The sequence below is a fragment of the Microcaecilia unicolor genome, chromosome 2 (assembly GCF_901765095.1).
Source record: "Microcaecilia unicolor chromosome 2, aMicUni1.1, whole genome shotgun sequence".
Taxonomy (NCBI): domain Eukaryota; kingdom Metazoa; phylum Chordata; class Amphibia; order Gymnophiona; family Siphonopidae; genus Microcaecilia; species Microcaecilia unicolor.
The window spans coordinates 221,111,001-221,133,073 of NC_044032.1; the positions used below are offsets into that span (position 1 = coordinate 221,111,001).

Consider the following 22,073-nt stretch of genomic DNA (forward strand, 5'->3'; position numbering starts at 1 on the left):
ACACTTACTTCTCATTAGCAAGACCTTGGCCATACCAAGTTTTGAGGAGGAGGTGGAGGAGTAGCTTTGTGGTTATTGCAGCAGACTCTGATCCTGGGGAACTGGGTTAAATTCCCACTGCAGCTCCCTGTGACTCTGGGCAAGTCACTTAACCCTCCATTGCCCCAAGTACAAATAAGTACCTGCATATACCATGTATACCGCTTTGAATGTAGTTACAAAAACCACAGAAAGGCAGTATGTCAAGCCCCATTCCCTCCCCACCCCCATTAATTACAATTCTTTAACACACAAATTGTTCCCCACAGACTTCCACAAACCCTTGCAGCTAGATGGTGACACACTAGCTGCCCCTGTTACCTCTCTCAATATAACTTCCCCATAAGGCCCATACACAACCCGCAGTGCCACAGGGTACTGCTCTGTCTCAGGGCAGTACCACACAGGGGCGTATCTGGACTTCAGCGGTAGGGGGGGCAGAGCCGAGGTGAGAGGGCACATTTTAGCCCCCCTCCGGCACCATCGCTGACACCCCCCTGGCGCCATCGCAGACACCCCCTGCCACCGCCAGCACCACCTCCAACAAGTTTGAACCCCCTCTCGACCTGTCCGCCATCCGTCGCCATCTGTACCTTTGCTGGTGGAGGATCCAACCCCCGCCAGCCGAAATCTTCCTGCATTTGGTTTCTTCTGAGTCTGACATCCTGCTGCACGTACAACGTGCAGGACGTCAGACTCACAGAAACAGAACGAAGCCTTGCGATCTGCAGGGCTTCATTCTGTTTCTGTGAGTCTGACGTCCTGCACGTTATACTTGCAGCAGGACGTCAGACTCAGAAGAAACCAAACGCAGGAAGACTTCGGCTGGCGGGGGTTGGGGTCCCCCGCCAGCAAAGGTACAGACGGCGATGGCAGGTTGGCGGGGGGGGGGGGGGGTTGAGAGGGGCGTCAGCAGGGGGGTCCAGGGCCAAATTTATGGGGGCCATAGCAGCTACGCCCCTGGTACCACATATGAGACCAACCTTTCTAAGGCCTCAATTGGCCCTGCTTGAAAACTGTCCCAAAATGTTACACATATGAACCTACTCCTTTCCAACATAAGTGGTGACAGCCTTAATTTGTCACCTCTCCCCCCACAGCTGTGGCCTTTAAAGTAAGCTTCCAACAAATCTTAAATATCACTCAAAATATATAATCCACCCTATATCTGTGAGATATAGCCTAGCCCTGGACAGCAAGTCATGAAACAAAACCATCCCATTTAACATTAACCCATTTCCTCATTCACTCTATTGCTTTCAATTTTTGTGCATCCTTCCAAACCAACCTAGGTACAATATTAGACCAAACAAAGCAAGTAAAAAGGAAATAACAGATTGCTACAAATAATGTCTGCTTAATCATTCTAATCAGTTCCACTCCTTTTACTGTACACAAATTATTACCCCCAGCCAGGAGCGTAGCTAGACCAGACATTTTGGGGGGACCCAAAGTTGACTTGGGGGGGGGGGGGGGCCCTAGGCATATAGGTGTGAGTAGTGCTTGGTATATTCCTAAATAATGCCTTAGAGTGCACTTGATAATGGATTTCCAAGTAAACAGTCTGTCCCACATCAACATAAACTACATGCACACTTCTGGAAACATTGGAAAGACTGACCTTTTTAAATGAAGTTGCATTATCCCATAACTTAAACTTTGCCATTATAGTAGACTTGAGTCTGGTCAACCTCTCAACATACATTACAGTATCCTGGAAAATAATTACTGCAGTGGCACATACATATCCCTCAATTTTGCTTTATAACAAATATAAAATGCCTTATTAAGCTATCGATATTAATAAAATAAGCCTTGTCCCTTCCTCTGGTTCTACTGCTTTCTCTCCCTGGAGTTCCTGACAGTGTTCCTTCCACCCCCTTCTCCCTTACATGAGGAATTGTGATATTGAATAAATAAGTATATGTTTGTATTTCTAGTCATGCACCCAAAGGTTATATAATCCTTTCAAGAAAACCACTTATTAATGGAACATAACCACAGAGGCATGGTATAGTCCCATTTTCAATATGGTAATACTAGAGTAGAGAATGACCCGGGGACCTGTGGTAACTGCGGGGATGGGGACAGGGACAGAGCCTTTGGGGATGGGAACAGAGCCTGTGAAGACGGGGACAGACTTTTTCCCCATGTCACTTTCTACTTTGAAGCCTGTTAATGAACTGTACTGTTATTTATGTTTGATTGATGCAGACAACAATATTTTTATTTTTTGGAAAAACAAGCAAACATGCTGGCCACAGCTAACAAAATTTGCATGGGGGATCCTGTACATCCTGCTACCAGCACATCTTCTATTGTAGGAGGGACTGTGGAAGACAGGAGCTAGACCGAATCCTGAGAGTGTTGATGACTTCTTATCATCCACAGATTAAAAAATCATAACTGCTTCATAGGGCATATTTCTCCCCTTTAGGGCATACAGAACGGGTTGTATTTTGTATCCCTGTTCATTTTAACTGGGTAGATTAGGATTTCTTGGGGTAGTAGAAGTCAGCTATTGTTGGGTTGGTAGAGGGTGGTGGTGGTGGTGGGAGGTTTTATTATAGCTGCTCATTGTTATTATTGTTTTCTATTTGTAATTTATACACAAGAGTTGCACAGCATATTGTTCCTTTTTATACTTTAATATAAAGATTTGAATATAAATTCATAAGTGTTCGAGGCTTCTGCAGATGAGAACAGAGCCCGAGGGGATAAGGCGAGGATGGGGAAAGAACCTGCGGGGATGGGGCGGGGACAGAGACGGGGCCCATGGGGACAGGACAAGATGGGGATTGAGATGGGGCCTGTGGGGACAGGCTGGAGATGCAGACAGAACCCACGGGGACAATTTTTATCCCCGTGTCATTCTCTATACTAGAGCTCAACTAATGAACAGGCTATTTTGTGTTAGTTTTCATGTGGCTTACATGTCAAAATACAGTGAAACAGAATAATAGAATTCAATTATATCATGGGGGTGTAGCCAGACACCCAACTTTGGGTGGGCCTGGACTCAAGATGGGTGGGCAGAAGAACCCCTCCCTGTCCCACAGGTGATTTGGTCTCTCCTTGTCTCACCTGCATGCCATCTGCTATTTACAAGGTATACAGGAGGGACAGTTGTTGGGAGTTTTCAGCTGGTGGGGCTAGGGAATCAGCATAGGTGTGCTGCTACTGGGTGGGCCTGAGCCCAAAGTGGGTGGGCCTGGTCCACCCAGGCCCACCCTTAGCTACGCCACTGTATGGATAAGTCTAAAACATTTAACAAAGTTGAGATTAGCATATATACCCAACTGGGCATTTAAAAGCCTGTTCTTTAATAATGCCACGTGTTCAGAAATCATAGCCATACGTAGACATGCACATACCAGAACAGGAATCCATACACACACTGCAAAAGTAAACAACAATTTCGACAGAGTATATATACTTAATTTTATTTTCTTATCTCCATCTTCCAAGATCCTAGACAGCAGATGTACAGATCAGTAGGACCCAAAGCAGTCCAAAACAAGTAAAGTCAGAAACAACACAACTTTGCTTTATAATAAATATAAAATGCCTTATTAAGCTGTATTAATAAAATAAGTATTTTTGTCCCTTGCTCTGCTTTCTCTCCCTGGAGTTCCTGACGGTGTTCCTTCCACCGCCTTCTCCCTTACATGAGGAATTGTGATATTGAATAAATAAGTATGTGTTTATGTTTCTAGTCATGTATCCAAAGGTTAAATAATCCTTTCAAGAAAGCCAGTTAGTAGTTTAACATATTAATGGATCATAACCACAGAGGCATGGTGGTTAGTGCAGCAGACTTTGATCCTGGGGAACTGGGTTTGATTCCCATTACAGCTCCTTGTGAGTCTAGGCAAGTCACTTAACCCTCCATTGCCTCAGGTACCTATATATACTACGTAAACTGCTTTGAATGTAGTTGCAAAAAACCACAGAAAGGCGTTATATCAGCAGGTCCTAAGTCCCTTCCTTCCCCTCTCCTCAGTACCACTGAAACCTTGTTATAAGAATAGAATCTTGGTAAACAAATAAAAAAAAAGACCCCCCCCCCCCCCCCCCCATGCTAAGCGAACCGGACAAGCAGTCAAGGAAGGTGCAGCACCACCCAGCTTCCTTAACTGCTTTGATCTCTCACTCTCTGTCTCAAACTCTCTCTAACTTTCACCTTCTCATATTTTTTCTGCCCTAACTTTATCCAGGTCGTTGTCTGGACAACAGTCTGAATATCACCAGTACCTGGCTAGTGCTGGCAGCCACCTTATACCCAGAGATTCAGCACATTTATCAAGGTACAGTATGGCCTGGTACTGACCACTATAGGCTGACTATTGACCAAATATTATGAGGATGATACTGCTTAACATTTTGGCTCACTTCTTTAAAACCCTGGATAGAATATTACTTAAATTCTTGTAGAGACAAAAGGTTCTGCAGATAAGTTTATGAAAGCTGAAACTAACTAAATACAGGGACAGGGTGATTTTGCCTATCTTTCTGAACTATCATAAAGTTTCTATGGTCTGCAAATTGGTCAGGTTGTTCTCCTCCAATAAAGAGGAGGTGTCACCTAGCTGCTTAGATGTAGGAAAGGAAATAATATTACCGCTTCCCATCTCTGTTGTGTCTCCCATCTCTATTGTGCCTGCCATGCTCATGACCTCTAAACTGAAGCCTCATCCTGGTCCTTCCTACAGCCTGTAATCTTCACTGTCTTGAGAAACTTGCTAGGACCACTTGGAAGCAAACTCTGGTTATCTGGAATAACCTATTGTTTAATATTTAAAAAAAAAAAAAGGTTAATTGTGGCAGCATAAGAGAATCTCATCACTCAAACACATTCTTAGGGACAATAAGCTAATGTGATTTTCAGAGCAGACCCAACATTATAGTTTAGAACCAATACAAGTATATTGATGGCTTCAACTCCATCACTGTATATTGGTGGTTAAGTTGGGTTTTGGTTAAGCTGGGTTTTTAGAGAAACAGCTTTCACACATATGGGATACTGGATATGAATATGTGCCTTTCTTTTATCAATATAAATCCACTGCTAATGCCTGATGTTTTGGAAAAGAGAAAATCTGGGAAAAGGACTTGGACCAGGAATTGGATAAGATGTTGAAGTCCCTTTTTTGGTTGAACATTACAAAATCCATCATGTCTGCTACTCTAGCACAGATGATTTTCCTTGTATCATACAGGGTGGTATAGAAACTACACAAAGTGATTGTAATCTCATCCCATGGCTTTTCCTACCATCTCTATGCTGATGACTCCCAAATCTACCTTTCTACCCCTGATATCTCACCTTGCATCCAAACCAAAGTTTCAGCGTGCTTGTCTGACACTGCTGTCTAGATGTCTCAACGCCACCTGAAATTAAATATGACCAAAACCGAGCTTCTCATTTTCCCCCCCCAAACCCACCTCCCCGCTCCCCCCATTTTCTATTTCTGTTGATGGCTCTCTCATTCTCCCTGTCTCCTCAGCTCGAAACCTTGGGGTCATCTTTGACTCTTCTCTCTCCTTCTCTGCTCATATCCAGCAGATTGCCAAGACCTGTCGTTTCTTTCTTTACAACATCCGTAAAATCCGCCCCTTTCTTTCCGAGCACTCTACCAAAACCCTCATCCACACCCTTGTCACCTCTCGTTTAGACTACTGCAATCTGCTTCTTGCTGGCCTCCCACTTAGTCACCTCTCCCCCCTCCAGTCAGTTCAAAACTCTGCTGCCCGTCTCATCTTCTGCCAGGGTCGCTTTACTCATACTACCCCTCTCCTCAAGACCCTTCATTGGCTCCCTATCTGTTTTCGCATCCTGTTCAAACTTCTTCTACTAACCTACAAATGTACTCGCTCTGCTGCTCCCCAGTATCTCTCCACACTCGTCCTTCCCTACACCCCTTCCCGTGCACTCCGCTCCATGGATAAATCCTTCTTATCTGTTCCCTTCTCCACTACTGCCAACTCCAGACTTCGCGCCTTCTGTCTCGCTGCACCCTATGCCTGGAATAAACTTCCTGAGCCCCTACGTCTTGCCCCATCATTGGCCACCTTTAAATCTAGACTGAAAGCCCACCTCTTTAACATTGCTTTTGACTCGTAACCACTTGTAACCACTCGCCTCCACCTACCCTCCTCTCTTCCTTCCCGTTCACATTAATTGATTTGATTTGCTTACTTTATTTATTTTTTGTCTATTAGATTGTAAGCTCTTTGAGCAGGGACTGTCTTTCTTCTATGTTTGTGCAGCGCTGCGTACGCCTTGTAGCACTATAGAAATGCTAGATAGTAGTAGTAGTAGTAGTAGTTACCTTCCACCAGCATGACAGTCGGTGTTGGTTCTGCAGTCAAGAACATGGTCTGCTATCCCTTGTGCCATTCAATTGTCAGGATTACTAGTGAATGTTTAGGCTAAAATATCCTCTATCTAGCAATATAAAGTTAAAATATAAACATTTAATTTGGAAATAAACCAGGCACTCCAGGGACAAATCAAGTGGGCTTCAAGTTAGACAACACAGTACTGTGTTTCAGCAAAGGCCTGCCTCAGGAGTCTTTCTGTTTAAAACTGGAGAAAAAAACAATTCTGTTAGATGCATGATCAGCTTTGTTGCGGGTTTCTTACAAAGGTCTTTTTTAAGACCACTTATTATCAATGCCTTCTGGTAAATTTACATTTAGGTGGTTTTTTTCTTCAGTTTTATTGAGAACTTGAAGTCTACTTGATTTGTTGCCAGAGTGCCTGTTCTATTTCCCACTGTTTCATTTCCCTTATACTTTTTGTGGGATCTTAACGTTCCTCCACCCAGGTGGATTTCCGCTGTTATTTGTAAGTCATGCATGTAAGTGGGAGACCCACCAATATCCTGCCCATGCCCCACCCCTATGTACATCCCTTTGCAAATATGTGCTGTGAGGCCCTTTTACCAAGCTGTGGTAAAAGTGGCCTTAGCGTGCTCTTACACGGGTCTTTCCCACGCGTTAAGGCCAATGGCTGAGTTTCTATTTTTTTAATTAATGGCCATGCGCTAATCTTGTGGAAATAAACTGAGCAGATCAGTAAACAGTCCAAAATATTCTTTATTGTAGAGTCTCAAACAAATAAAATGCCTGACACAGGCCGTGTTTCACCCAAAAGGGCTGCATCAGGGGCTATAGGGTGATTTGCGATGCCAGATAAACTAAATGATATATGTAATGGTTACGACCATATGCAATTAGAAATCAATGGTACTGAGGATATAAAAACCAGCATGAACTCTATATCAAAGTGAAGGGGGCTCTCCAAAAGACTGACAGCATGCTCCCATGCACTATAGTACTGGTTTTTATATCCTCAGTACCATTGATTTCTAATTGCATATGGTTGTAACCACTACATATACCATTTAGTTTATCTGGCATTGCAAATTACCATATAGCCCCTGACGCAGCCCTTTTGGGTGCAGGGCCGCCGAGAGACTAGGCCGGGCCCAGGGCAAGGGCACCCCGTCTCCGCCCCCTCGCCGCTGCTGCCCCCCGTCACTCCCCCCTCCGCTGACGCCCCCTGTCGCTCCCCCCACTGCTGCCGTCCTCTGTCGCTCCCCCCCCCCCCCCCCCACTGCAGTCCCCAGTCTCACCTGCCTGCCTCCTTGGCTCCGGATCCCCTGCATTCGAAGCGGCAGTCGCAGATCTCCTCTCTTCTGGCATTCCCTCACTGTGTCCCGCCCTTGTCTGATGTAACTTCCGGTTTCCGCGAGGGCGGGACACAGGAAGGGAAGGCCAGAAGAGAGGAGGTCTGCGACTGCCGCTTCGAATGCAGGGGGCCCAGAGCCAAGGAGGCAGGCAGGTGAGATCGTGGACTGCAGCGCCGGCGCCTGACCCTGGCGCCGGGCCCCCCTTGGAGACCTGGGCCTGGGGAATTTTGTCCCCCCTGCCCCCCCCCCTCTCGGCGGCCTTGTTTGGGCAAAACCCACAAAAAAATAGTTTGAAAATTATTTTTGCAGTACTCTCACCTGTTCAAATAAAGACACCCTTAAACAAGCAAGATCTCAAATCTCCTGATAAGGGACAAATACCAAAGTTATAGAGATGTACAACTATCTTAAGTGGGAGTAAGATCTTATCATTGGTCAATGAAGTAAAGTGGAAGAAGAAAAAAGAATCGGTACAAAAAACTCCCAAACCATGGAGAAAAACTACTGATACAAAAAAAACTCTTTCCACCACATAAAAAACAACACATTGAATGTACGTGCAAAAATACATGTATATATCTAATACTCCAAAAATGTGTAAAGATACACCAAGCAAAAAATGGTGGATCTTGCCTATAGTGAAACACCACCTATGCAAGTAAGCTTACTTCTCAAACAGTGAGAGAAAAAGTCAACAAAAGTTCAGGATGGATCATATTCAAAACTTCAAAGAGCAACACAAACAAAAATCCCCAATAACCCAAAAAGAGTCACTTAGCTGGAAAAACGCTGCTCCTTTGCAAGCCAGACGTCCTCAGCGTGACTCAACAGGAGTCTTTTCCTCCAGTATTTGACACAGATCTCATCCTCCGACACTACGCAGTGCACTGCCGGTTCACATAGGACATAATCATTATTTCAAAAGCATTTCTTCTTCCACAACAAGAGCGCCTCGTTTCGCAAATAGTATTGCTGCTTCAGGAAGAGAAGAAAAACTTCACACCATCATCACAGGCTCAAAAGATGGCGCTGGGAAACCCAAGATGCTTACAGTTTCAATGACTGATGGATGCCTGCTGTCCAATATTTGAACAGGTGAGAGTGTTGCAAAAACCTTTTTTTCAAACTATTTTTTGTGGGTTTACTTTGTTATAAAATAACCATATAATTTGAAATAGGTTTCCAGTTTATCACATATTCCACCAACCTCACTGACCCATAAATCTTTTGTCAGTAAGCCTTATGCACCAACCTCATCATAGATATGGTGGATTGTTAATCTTTTTATATAAAATTTTTTGTCTCATGTATAAACCCCCTCAACAATTTTGGCAGTTTTAAATAGATTTTAAATAAATTTTCATATATCTTCATACTTGATACTCTGTACCACATCCTGTAAGCCGCACTGAGCCTGCTATCAAGCGGGAAAGAGCGGGGTATAAATGCCATAAATAAATAAATAAATAAATAAATAAAACACAGTCTGTGTCAGGCATTTTATTTGTTTGAGACTCTAAAATAAAGAATATTTTGGACTATTTACTGATCTGCTTGGTTTATTTCCACATACTGCTAATCTTGCCATTAGTGCTTAGACATTAAAAAAAGATTAATGTGTGAGCCCTTACCGACACTTATTTTGTAGGCAGTAAGGGCTCAGGCGCTAATCCCGCTCTAATCAGTTAGCATGTGATAATGTAGCTGCACTATCTGATTAGTGCAGAAATAGCCACTCTCCTCCCCCGGACACTGCCCCTTCTGTGAAGAAGATAAAAAAAATTTTGCATGGGGTTTGTGCATGCCAATTGGGCTTTTACTGCAGGACGCCTCAGCACGTCCCACAGTAATCCCTTTTAAGCTGCGGTAAGCATGCGCTAGTACTTACCGCAGCATAGTAAAAGGAGCCCTACGTAAAAGTTTAAGCGAATATTTGCAGAGGAGCACATAGACACCATACTAACATTTATTTGTGAAAGTGTGCACATACACAAGTAAATGCTAATGTTCAAAACATTTACATGCATAAGACTAGATCCTATATATAACGCCCGACCATTAGGCCACCTGAGGTGGGGGCCTTAGGCGGCACAATTTAGGAGCGGCATCTCGGGAGTGGCTTTTCAGTGTTTCATCTGGTCATGGTGACGTTCCAAACCCGGCAGTGGCAGTGATTCCCATACGCTGCCCTGCCGCTGCTGGCACCCACCTCTTCCCTTTACTGCGGCTACCTGAGCAAAACAGGAAGTTACTTCAGGCGGCCACAGTAAAGGGAAGAGGCGGGTGCTGGTGGACCTAGCGAACCTCTTCCCTGACAAAGAAAACAAAACCTGGCCGTGTTGGCAGAGGTTCTGTTTGTGTATGGAAGCTAAGTAGCTTTATTCACTTTTTTACTTTAAATTTGCAATTCAATTCATAAAAAAAGTTAAATGTGGATCAATGAGGACTTGCACGGCACCGCTTAAGTTATGAACTGCAGCATCTGTGTCATTATATCTGAAGATCCCACATATATAAGAATATATATACAAGAGTATAAGAATTTGTTCAATTTATTGAATGCTTGGTACCAGATAAATGTTTGTGTTGCTGGGAGATATTTTTTAATGAAATTTTGATTGCCCCTGCACGTGAAAAAGTTTTTGTCCTGTTTGATTCCTCTGTTTCTTGGTCATATCTAGGAACCCACCAGCATTTCCTCCATTCCTTTGGCTAGCAAAGCATTTGGAAATCTGGTCAGTCTTGCTTTTTCACTCATTCTTGAATCCTGCACTTCTTCGGCTGCTGGGGCCTGGCAGCAGTTGGCAGCTATAGTGCTGGCAGCCACTGCTGATAGTGGTTTCCTCACCAGCACTTATGATGTGTTTGCCCACTTGCCTTCGACCTCATTCCTCCTGTCATGTCAAATGTCATGGGTAGATGGAGAGGTGGAAACTGAAAACATAGAAGCTGTTTCTTTTCCTAAAACACTCTAACATGAATCAGGATGTCCAACAAACTCTCTACTAAGCAGACAGTAAAACATATTCTTTCCTTGGTATCAGACTTGTATACAAGGTTTCCTGAAACACAGCTCCTACAAGAAAGATCTCTTTTGCTGTCCATTGTGTGCAATTCTCATCCTTTTTATTTTGGGCCCCCATTTCTATTTAGATCAGTACCAGAGGATGTGGGAATGGACATCCCCCTTGATGAGGGAATGCTGAGCCCCGATGCTACAGAGCTCAGGCCAGGTAAGAAATGGACACATATGTTTTTGCCCTCTTCCGCTTGAATGCTTTGTTTGAGGATCTAAGTTATGCAGCGGGAAGTCTGTCTCCTGTGATAATAAGTCTTCATTCGACTGCTAGGAAATGGGTGTTAAATGTTCTTTATTTAGTCTGTGTCACAGTTAACTTGATGAATGAGAATAATTGTGCTGCCTGCCACATTTTTATCTCCTGTGTCTCAGCAACATGAAGTCACTCATGCATCTCTGTCTTTCAATTAGAAGGAAGTCAATTTTTTTCTCCATATTGCTGTCAGAAAGCTGATTCACAGCTGAGTAAGACTGTATGGAGTGGACATATTTTACTAAGGACAGCCATTATCTGGCTAAATGGCTTTGCTGCAGCCATTCCTGGGCATTCAGTAGCACTATCCAGATTATGCAGCTATTCTTACAGAACACCATGGAACTCTCCGGATGGGGTGTGGGCACTGCATGGACAAAGCAGGAAGTTACTCAGTGAGTAGCAATATTCAAACTGCTATTCAGGTACTAAACAGAAATATGGCTATTAGTGAGGCATCCAGATGGTGGTTTGAATTAAAAGTGTCACTATTCGGATAATAGTTGCACGCCCCGTTCTGCAGTGGATATTCATAGATAGGGGGTGCTGAATATCCTTGAATCATTTAAATGCCATAGCCAGCATTTAAAACAAATACTGACCACAGAGTTTAAATATTGACCAGTAACCTTTTTTCCTCTCGTAGATATGGAACGGGTGTATAGTAAATCAAACCCTGTGCTTGTTAGAGAAAAAAAGAATCTTTACCCTCTCTATATATCTCACATTATTTTCTCAAGTTCATGAAAGAAAAAAAATTGCAAAGAGAAAAAGGGCCTTGTTTACTAAACTTCACTGTAGGCACACAAACTTTTTAGCGCATGTTAAAAATTAGCGTGCACTAATAATAGAGACACCCATAGGAATATAATGAGTGTTTATCATTAACACGTGCTAATGTTTATGGCTTGCTGAAAAGTTAGCGCGCCTACAGTGTGGCTTAGTAAACAGGGCCCATGAAGGGGCATAATTGAACGGTGCGCCCAAGTTTTCCTGAGGACGTCCTCGCAGGACATCCCGACCAAAGGGTGAGGAAACCCATATTATCGAAACAAGATGGGCGTCCATCTTTCATTTCAATAATATGGTCGGGGACGCCCAAATCTCAACATTTAGGTCAACCTTAGAGATGGTCGTCCTTAGAGATGGTCGTCCCCAGTTTTCAGCGATAATGGAAACCGAGGACGCCCATCTCAGAAATGACCAAATCCAAGCCATTTGGTTGTGGGAGAAGCCAGCAGTGCACTGGTCCCCCTCACATGCCAGGACACTAACCGGGCACCCTAGGAAGCACTGCAGTGGACTTCAGAAAAAGCTCCCAGGTGCATAGGTCCCTTACTTTGTGTGCTGAGCCCCCCCAACCCCCACTCCCCACAACTGTACACCACTACCATATCCCTTAGGGATGAAGGGGGGCACCTAGATGTGGGTACAGTGGGTTTCTGGTGGGTTTTGGAGGGTTCGCGCCAAAATGGAGTTACCACCTGACTACTGTGTGGCTCTTGCGGTAATTTCATACGCATGTCTGAAAAATATTTTTATTTGTGAACGCGCGTAACGGATGCACGCCAAGTGGCATTTGGCGCACAAAGGTCATTACTGCCCGGTTACCATGTGAGCCTTTACCGCTAGGTCAATAGCTGGCGCACGTCCAGTTCTGGCAAAAACAATTACATCATAACCAAAGACTAAGAAAACCACAAGCCCACAGAAATGAAATTCAATAAGAAAAAAAAATTAGGATAACCTAATTCAAAAACGACGTCCTATCTTCACTAAGTACATAGCGCAAAGAAAAAGTCTCTTTCTCACGTCCTTTAAGAAATTGATCAAATTGCAAAGAATCCCAGAATATAAATTATTTACCCTGAAAAGTAAGAATACATTTACATGGAAACTTAAGGAAAAAAGAAGCACTCAGAGCAAGAATTGGGACTTCAGAGCTATAAAAGCTTTATGCCTGAGTGGAGTTGCTCAGGAAATAAACAAACTTTTGCACCACAATAGGAAATATTTTTTTTTTTCAGAAAATCTCTCTTCAGGATCAGTTTCTTGTGCCTATCAGAGGCCAAGGAGACAAGCAGAATGGACGAACATCTTGACTATCTTCCAAAAAAGCTATCAAATCCACTTCTGAGTTTCTTTTTACCAGAAAGATGATTCTTTTCGCATCAACTAATCCCCAAATCTCCTTAAGATACTTCCTAAGGAGAATCTGAGAAGACAGCAAATGTATACATGGAAAATTAAGAAAACACAAATTTCTAGCTCTATTCAAATTCTCAATCAATTCTAACTTCATATGATCATTATATTGTTATTCCAATAAACCTTTCTATGGCACTATCAGGCATACACAGTGCTTAACAAACCCTGCTTCTTGGAGGTTGAAAAATAGTAAGACAGACAGACAATTAACACAAAAACATAGGGCAGAGGTTTGAGTTAAATCAGTGGAGACACCAAATGTAAAATGTCAAATATCAAATAGCCAAAATTCATGCTAAACATCCCAGCAGTGAATGAGAAATGCAACGATTTGCAGCATTTCATGTGATCAACATTTTCATTTTATTTTTTTTATTGTATATGCTTGAGCAAGGATTTCCTCTGGCAGACAAGATAGGAAAAGTTCATCATGTACACTGAAATACTGCAGTGCTGCGTTTCATCCAGACAGCATCCCAGCATGTCTTTCAAAGGCTTTTATTTTAGAAGCTCTATTCATGTTTTGGACATATGAAAACCAGCATGTAGATACTCATATCATATAGATGACCAAGTCCCAATTTTAGAAAGCTAGGATAGGGAGGTCCAAAACTGCTGTATGTTCATATTACAGGTTGACTGAAACTGGGAGTCTCAGTTTTGACAGAAACCAAATCAACAGCCGAAATTTGCTATTCGGTTTCAGCCAATACTGAACCCGAAAGTGAAAACAGTACCTCCTCCCCCCCCCCCCCCCCCAAGCAAACAGCAGGTCCTCTTAGAAGCTATTTTGATGAAGGAATCAGAAGGGGGCATGAAGCGATTAGGATGACTCCTGCCCTGAAAAGACCACTAGGCCACCAGGGAAGCTAAAGGTAGGTCTGGGGAGGTCCTTCAGATGGGCATGGGGGGCTGGATTGGCAGCACACACTGTCCTCTGGAGGGGCGGGGCAGGTGGCCGGCCCAGCCCAGCATGTCCGGACCAGGTATCTTGGGAGGGGGGTTGTGAATAGTGGCGGGGGGGGGGGGGGGCCAAGGGCCGGAGGATTCACTCTGGTGGGGGAAGAAGGTAAATTTTGGCTTAAGCTGAAAGTGCACTAGCATTTTCAGCCAGTCTGAACTCAGATTTCAGGCCGGTTTTGGTGCTGGAACCGAAACCAAATCTGAAATTCGATCAGCTTCTAGTCCATATGGTAAGGGGACATTGTCTAGACATCCAACTCCAGAATGGGAAGGGATGTCTATGTTTGGACCTGGCACTTGGTATGTCCAAGTTGCAATGGAGGAACACTGCAAAAGCGGATTACCGTATTCCACTATCGGGCTCATTTTCAAAAGAGAAAAACATCCAAAAAGTGGCATAAGTCTACATTTGGACGTTTTTCTCACAAAAACGTCCAAATCAGCATTTTCAAAACCTATTTTTTAGATGTTTTTCTCTGAAATTCGCCAGAAATGCATCCAAATCTCAAGGGGGAGTGCCAGGGGTGTGTTAAGGGCAGAATCAGAAATAGACCAGGCAAACCAGAAGTAAATGAGGAGACTTCAAACGATGATAAATAGTTTATTGATGAAGACTCGACACAGTTCCGTGTTTCAGCTGTTAGCCTGCTTCAGGAATCTTTATATAAAATATGTAAAGATATCTATTAGTCACCACATAGCTCACCCACATAGGATCTACGGATTTCTCACAAAAAGGTCTTTTTAAAGACCACATTTCATCTCAATGGATCATCGTTCTTTGACCAATAGGTGTCTTTACATATTTTATATAAAGACTCCTGAAGCAGGCTAACAGCCGAAACACTGTACTGTGTTGAGTCTTCATCAGTAAACTATTCATCATCGTTTGAAGTCTCCTCGTTTACTTCTGGTTCGCCTGGTCTATTTCCCACTCCTTTCTGTGCTGCAAGTGCTTAACTTACCACATGGCCATTTCCTTCTTTATAAAAGAAAAATAACTTTTACCTGCCACAGTAAAAGGGGGCTTCAGTGCCTGGCAAACCTGCCACAACAGGGGTCCTATTACCGCAGCTTGGTAAAAGGACCCCTTAATGTGGGAGCACTTAGCACCACCTAACTAGGAGGCGGTAAATGCTTCCATGAGAATTTTTTTTACAGATCTTACACACTAAGAAAAATTAGTGCAGGACCTTCAAGTATAACAAAGAGAAAAGCCCTATTGTAGGGATGAGTTAGAAATGGGCTTAGCATGCAGGAAAGTTTTTATCTGTGATGCATGCCAAATTGGATTATGACTTTAGGTTGCTTGAACAAGTACAGGTTGATTATGTAGAGAGTTCAGTCACAAACCGAAGGAAGAAACCTCCACGGATGGAATGCACCAGGCATAAAACAGTAGAGGAACAAAAAAAGGGAGAAAAACCTCTCGCAGATGGTGTCCAACAACTTCTTTATTTCTGTAAACTTCTAGAACAATAAAGGAGACCAGACACAACTCATGTTTTGGCCCTATCGGCCTGCATCAGGGGTCTAGGAATTTGTCATATCATACATATTCCCAGAAAGATCATCAAGAAAAGTCCCCTCTCAGGGCCAGATGCACTAAATCTAACGAGCCAATAATGAGTCAATAACGAGCCATTAATGAGCAAGTAGTAAACCCTGGCATGTACTAAAAGCCATTTTACGACGGCAGTAGCAGCTAACGAAAATGGAATGCTGATGAGCAAATTGTGTAGAAACCCTATTGTAATGAGATGCACTAAGCTTTTCTGATTGCCTTAACGCTGGAAACTCTAACGAGAGGTTTGTACCTCTCGTTGTGGCTGCGCGGGATTGAAAACTGATAAAAAACCGCTATAAAAGTCATCCCCCCCCCCCCCCGTCGCAATAAAAAAAACAAAAGTGCAGTTGAGGCCGGCCATCGAAAAAAGCCGTCCGTTTTCGCTGTCATTCACCTCCGCAATAATAAAAAACGTCTTTTTTGGCCATGCTTCACTCAGCTGAGAGACCTGGAAGTCTCTGAGCCAATCACAGCGCTGTGATTGGCTCAGAGACTGAGTGAAGCACGGCCAAAAAAGACGTTTTTTATTATTGAGGAGGTGAATGACGGCGAAAACGGACGGCTTATTTCGATGGCCGGCCTCAACTGCACTTTTGTTTTTATTATTGCGGTGGAGGGGGGGGGGTGAGCAGCGCGGCATCTTCAGGCAGCACAGGGAGGCGTATTTGGCATGCGCAGAGCAGCCAGCATAACGCATTGCTGCTCTGCGCATGCTTGACCGGCCGATTCTCCAACTGTTTTAAGAAGGAATATAGAATGCAAATGAGCTACAACGAGTAGCTCATTTGAACTCCCTTTCCATCATGCCAGTGCAGTAGCGAAGGCGTCTGACACCCGGGGCGGTTCGCCGCTGCGCACACCCCCCGGGTGAGGCACGGTGCACCCTCCTCAGCGCACGCATGTACCCCCCCTCTGCGCGCGAGCACACCCCCCCGGAGCGCATTCTTAACAAAGAGGGCGGGCGGAGGGCCGCACCGCCCCGAGTGCACGTCGCTGGGAGCTGTGTCGGCTCCGCTGGTTCCCTGCTCTCTCTGCCCCGGAACAGGAAGTAACCTGTTCCGGGGCAGAGAAAGCAGTGAACCAGCGGAGTCGACACCCCCCCAGCGGCGTGCACCCGGGGCGGACTGCCCCACCCCCCTTCCTACGCCACTGCTTCATGCATAGCCATTCCCTACCGATTCGCTATGGAATTCGGTACGGAACGGCTCTTAACGACGACTTTAGTGCATCCCCCCCTCAGTAGTCTCTGAAAAGAAGGCACGTGGACAAACAAAACGCTGGCTTGACGCTGTATGGACACCATCTGCAAGAGGCTTTTCTCCCTGTTTTTTTTTCCTCTACTGTTTTATGCCTGGTAATATAGAGAGTATCATTTTAAGATACTGTTTAACCCTCCTTTTTCTCAGTATCAATCAGTGTTTTATCATGATATTAATTAATTGCTGTTCTGTGCATTCCCTGCTCTTGTTTTTATTATTGTAAATTGTTTCATGTTGTTTGTGTTGAATCCGTTACTATTTTTAATATGTAATCTGCTCTGGTGTAGTGTTCAAAGGGCAGTATAACAAACGTACTGAAATAAATAAATAAATAAATAAAAGTCCTGCGTAAAAACACTCTAAGCCCATTTCTTAGCACAGCTTAGGGCCCCTAAGTGAATAATTCATTGAGGGGTCCTTTTACAAAGCTGCTATAAAAGGCGGCCTACGCTAGCATCAATGCGTGTTTTTGATGTGGCTGAGGCCCCTTTTTACTGCAGCGGGTAAAAGGCTGTCTTTTTTTTTTTTTAAAGAAATGGTTGTGCAGTAAGTGAACTGCTTAGCACACAGCCATTTCAGGGGAACATTTACTGTCACCCATTGAGGTGGCGGTAAGGGCTCCCACGCTAACCCGGCAGTAACTGGGCAGATTGTGGCGCTGCACGATTACTGCTGGGTAAGCCCTGCACTACATAAAATAGAGAATATTTTTGTAGCGCTGGAAATGGCGCGTGCTGGGGGGTGGGAACTACCACTGGGCTTCTGTGATAGTTCTGGATTGGCTTTCAGCAAACCCATTGCCACGTGCCATCCCTTTAGTAAAAGGGCCCCCGAGTATCCCTTTTACTAAAGCTTAGAGTGTGCTAAATGCTAAATATCCTGTTTTATACCTATGGACCATGTGGCACTTAGTGTCTGTTAAGCTTTAGGAAAAGGGTCCCTTAAATAATGACTCCAAGCCTTCTCCCTTTTTGTTGAGAAAAGAAACTGTGGCTAAACAGAGAGCACTTGTTTTCCCCAATTTTTTCTTTTTAATAAATGAATGTAAATATGCTCCAGTATAGCACCACAGAGAAACTGAAACCCAACAGCTGTTGGTAGCTTTCACAAGTTGTTAGGATCCCTTTAATTGTTTCTGGTCCAGTTTTTGTACAACCTTGACAATTAGTCATAGTGATACAGTGGATGATGGCAGATAAAGACCTGCATGGTCCTTTCAGTCTGCACAACATATGCATACTTAACTTTCAACTGTCCTTGCCATTTTCAGTGCACAGTCAGAGAAGTCTGCCCAGCATTGGCGTGGTAATTTTTTTTTGTTTTAAGTAGGCTTTGAATTTTGTTCATGGCCTAGCATGCAGCTTTCATTTCATGGTACATTCTACACCTGGAATAATAATGGTAATGTCCTGTACGCATGAAAAGAATACAGGAATAAACTTTACGTGAAAGTATACATTTCGCTCCCTAGACCCTGTCAGCTATGGGTGTCGAATTTGAGGAATTCAGTCCTAGAAAACCCCAACTGGGAGAGGAGGAGTTTGCTTTCAGTGAGGGCTTCATTAAGAGTTGATACAGCACACCCTTATTCTGTTCTCCTGTTTGTTTCTTCAGAACCTCCTAATTCTTTGGATCTTGAAGCTTCCCATCCCAGAAGGATAAAACTCACAGCTCCTAACATCAGCCTGTCCCTGGACCAAAGCGAAGGGTCTGTTTTGTCCGATGATAACCTGGACACCCCAGATGAGCTCGACATTAATGTGGACGATCTTGATACCCCCGATGAAGCAGATTGTTTTGACTATCCTGGACATGGTAATGAACTAAACTGTGGGGGGTCTTTTACTAAGCCATGGTAGCATTTTTAGTTCACACTAATGATTAGCATGCGCTAAACGCTAAAAATGCTACCGCGGCTTAGTAAAAGACCACCTGAGTGATGAAAGGCAAGCGTGAAATAGAAAAAATGGCATTCCTTTGTCAATCACTCCACTTTGAGGAGGTGCTGGTTTGCTCTGAACAAAATATAGCTTAGCATAGTCCATTCAAAATAATTGCCTTTGCAAGTGTTCTCTAGTAAATTGTGTGCATCTAGAAATACCTATAAGAATGTACTTAAGCCATTGTGACTGACTGTAGATCTGTCATAGTATTCATTTATTTTAGAAATTTATATTCTACTTTATCTACAATCTGTGGGGATAACACATAAAACATGCACAATATCTGTGTAACTCCCCCCCCCCTTTTTGATTTTGCTAGGCGGATGCCTAGTGTATGCCCAGAACAGCTGGGATGGAGGGGGGGGGGGGGCACATGCGCTTATTTTTTGTAGAGGGACCAGAGTCAGGACTAACGTGCATCAGAATTCAGTTCACACCCAGTTTCTTTTATCTGAACCAACAACTTTACTGTTCCTTCAGCTGATTAAGGTAACTACTACTACTACTACTACTATTTAGCATTTCTATAGCGCTACAAGGCATACGCAGCGCTGCACAAACATAGAAGAAAGACAGTCCCTGCTCAGAGAGCTTACAATCTAATAAACAAAAAATAAATAAAGTAAGCAAATCAAATCAATTAATGTGAACGGGAAGGAAGAGAGGAGAGTAGGTGGAGGCGAGTGGTTACAAGTGGTTACGAGTCAAAAGCAATGTTAAAGAGGTGGGCTTTCAGTCTAGATTTAAAGGTGGCCAAGGATGGGGCAAGACGTAGGGGCTCAGGAAGTTTATTCCAGGCGTAGGGTGCAGCGAGACAGAAGGCACGAAGTCTGGAGTTGGCAGTAGTGGAGAAGGGAACAGATAAGAAGGATTTATCCATGGAGCAGAGTGCACGGGAAGGGGTGTAGGGAAGGACGAGTGTGGAGAGATACTGGGGAGCAGCAGAGTGAATACATTTATAGGTAAGTAGAAGAAGTTTGAACAGGATGCGAAAACGGATAGGGAGCCAGTGAAGGGTCTTGAGGAGAGGGGTAGTATGAGTAAAGCGACCCTGGCGGAAGATGAGACGGGCAGCAGAGTTTTGAACCGACTGGAGAGGGGAGAGGGGAGAGGTGACTAAGTGGGAGGCCAGCAAGAAGCAGATTGCAGTAGTCTAAACGAGAGGTGACAAGGGTGTGGATGAGGGTTTTGGTAGAGTGCTCGGAAAGAAAGGGGCGGATTTTTTTTTTTTTTTTAATTTATTCAATTTAAAGAAATATACAAGAAACTTCTTGATTGGAAAAGCATCATAAAAATAAAAATATATCAACAGAAATTAACAATCAAAGAGGTAAACATTGATACTCAAGTCCATAAATTGGAAATCCAAAATTTAGGAATTCAAGGGGAGCAAAAAAAAAAAATAATAGGAAATTAATAAGGATAACACAATCTCTACTAGAAAGAGTTAATCTTTTCCTTAACGCTTATCCTTTTTCACCGAGGCTATAAGAGCTGATGCATGTGTTGGTTCTGTAAATACATATTTCTTCTCTTCAAGTCTGACTATGCACTTGCAGGGGTATCTTAAAAAGAAGGTACCCCCCAAGTGCAGTATTTCAGGCTTAAGGAGCAAGAATTGTTTCCTCCGCTTACGAGTCTCCTTAGAGACATCAGGAAATAATAATATTTTATATCCCAAAAAGGGTTTATCTTTATTACGGAAAAATAAGCGGAAGATCCAATCCTTGTCAGGCAATAATGCAACTGTCGCGACCAAAGTCGCGGCAGTTGCTAATTCGGAGTCAGAAGTTTCAAGCAAAAGAGAGATATCCAATGGGGTTTCAGGCATTTGATTCAATTCTTTTCCTGGGATGTAATATACCAAGGTAAAAGGTGGCAAATTCTGCTCTGGTATGTTCAAAATGTCCCGCAAGTAACGTTTTAACATATCAAGAGGAGGAACAGTTTTTGTTCTTGGAAAATTAACAAATCTTAAGTTATGATTTTTTGTATAATTATTAAACATTTCCATCTTTTTTCTAAGATTTGTCAAGTCATTAGTGATTAAAGGTTGAGTCGTTTCCAATTTCATAATACTTTGTTCCATTTTGTCAGTTTTTTCATCTATAACTTTAATCTTCTCCTCTGTTTTTTGTAAATCCATCTCTAATAATTTTATTTTAGGTGCAGATTCATTAATTTGTTTCAGGAACGTTTGACCCAGGGTGGAAACTAAGTCCCATAAAGTGTCCAGTGTAACCTCTTTCGGTTTAACTAATAATTCCTTCGATATTTCAAACCTTTCAGAAGTTTTCACACGCTCACTCTGTCCTTCGGCTCCTCTCCCTTCTATTTACGGCGGCGTCTCTCCTTTCTCTAATGGAAGCAAGACCTCATCTCGACGTTCTTCCGGGTCCATAACACCTGAGCAGGGAGACCCCGTCGAGTCAGCGAGGAAGGAGCTTGAGCCTACCGGCTGGGGAGGTGAAGTTCGCATAGCGGGGCTCAGCGTGGTTTCAAGGCTAGGGGAGACCGATTCTCCCAAAACGCCGGTACTCCCTACTAGCAGCATTCCGCTGTTTGGATTAACTTCCTGCGGTCTGAGAAAGCGGTCGATTGGACCAGGTAAAGAGGGGGTTAGCGGCGAGGCCCTGGCCGTCAATCTCCCTCGGCGTTTTGGCATCGTAGGATCGAGACTCGCAGCGTCTCAGTAGAGTGCAGCCATTTTGGATTTCCCTCCAGAAAGGGGCGGATTTTACGGATGTTGTAAAGAAAGAAATGACAGGTCTTGGCGGTCTGCTGGATATGAGCAGAGAAGGAGAGAGAAGAGTCAAAGATGACCCCAAGGTTTCGAGCTGAGGAGACAGGGAGAATGAGAGAGCCATCAACAGAAATAGAAAATGGGGGGAGCGGGGAGGTGGGTTTGGGGGGGAAAATGAGCAGCTCGGTTTTGGTCATATTTAATTTCAGGTGGCGTTGAGACATCCAGGCAGCAATGTCAGACAAGCACGCTGAAACTTTGGTTTGGATGCAAGGTGAGATATCAGGGGTAGAAAGGTAGATTTGGGAGTCATCAGCATAGA

General features: G+C 43.7%; 1 protein-coding gene across 1 annotated transcript in view; it reads left to right on the forward strand.

Moving 5' to 3' along the window:
* Nucleotides 1-22,073, forward strand: part of PRUNE2 (prune homolog 2 with BCH domain) — a 499,460-nt gene that overhangs the window by 388,237 nt on the left and 89,150 nt on the right. Inside the window, 2 exon segments of the mRNA XM_030193721.1 lie at nucleotides 10,890-10,969; nucleotides 18,680-18,880. Coding sequence (XP_030049581.1) covers nucleotides 10,890-10,969; nucleotides 18,680-18,880 — 281 coding nt within the window.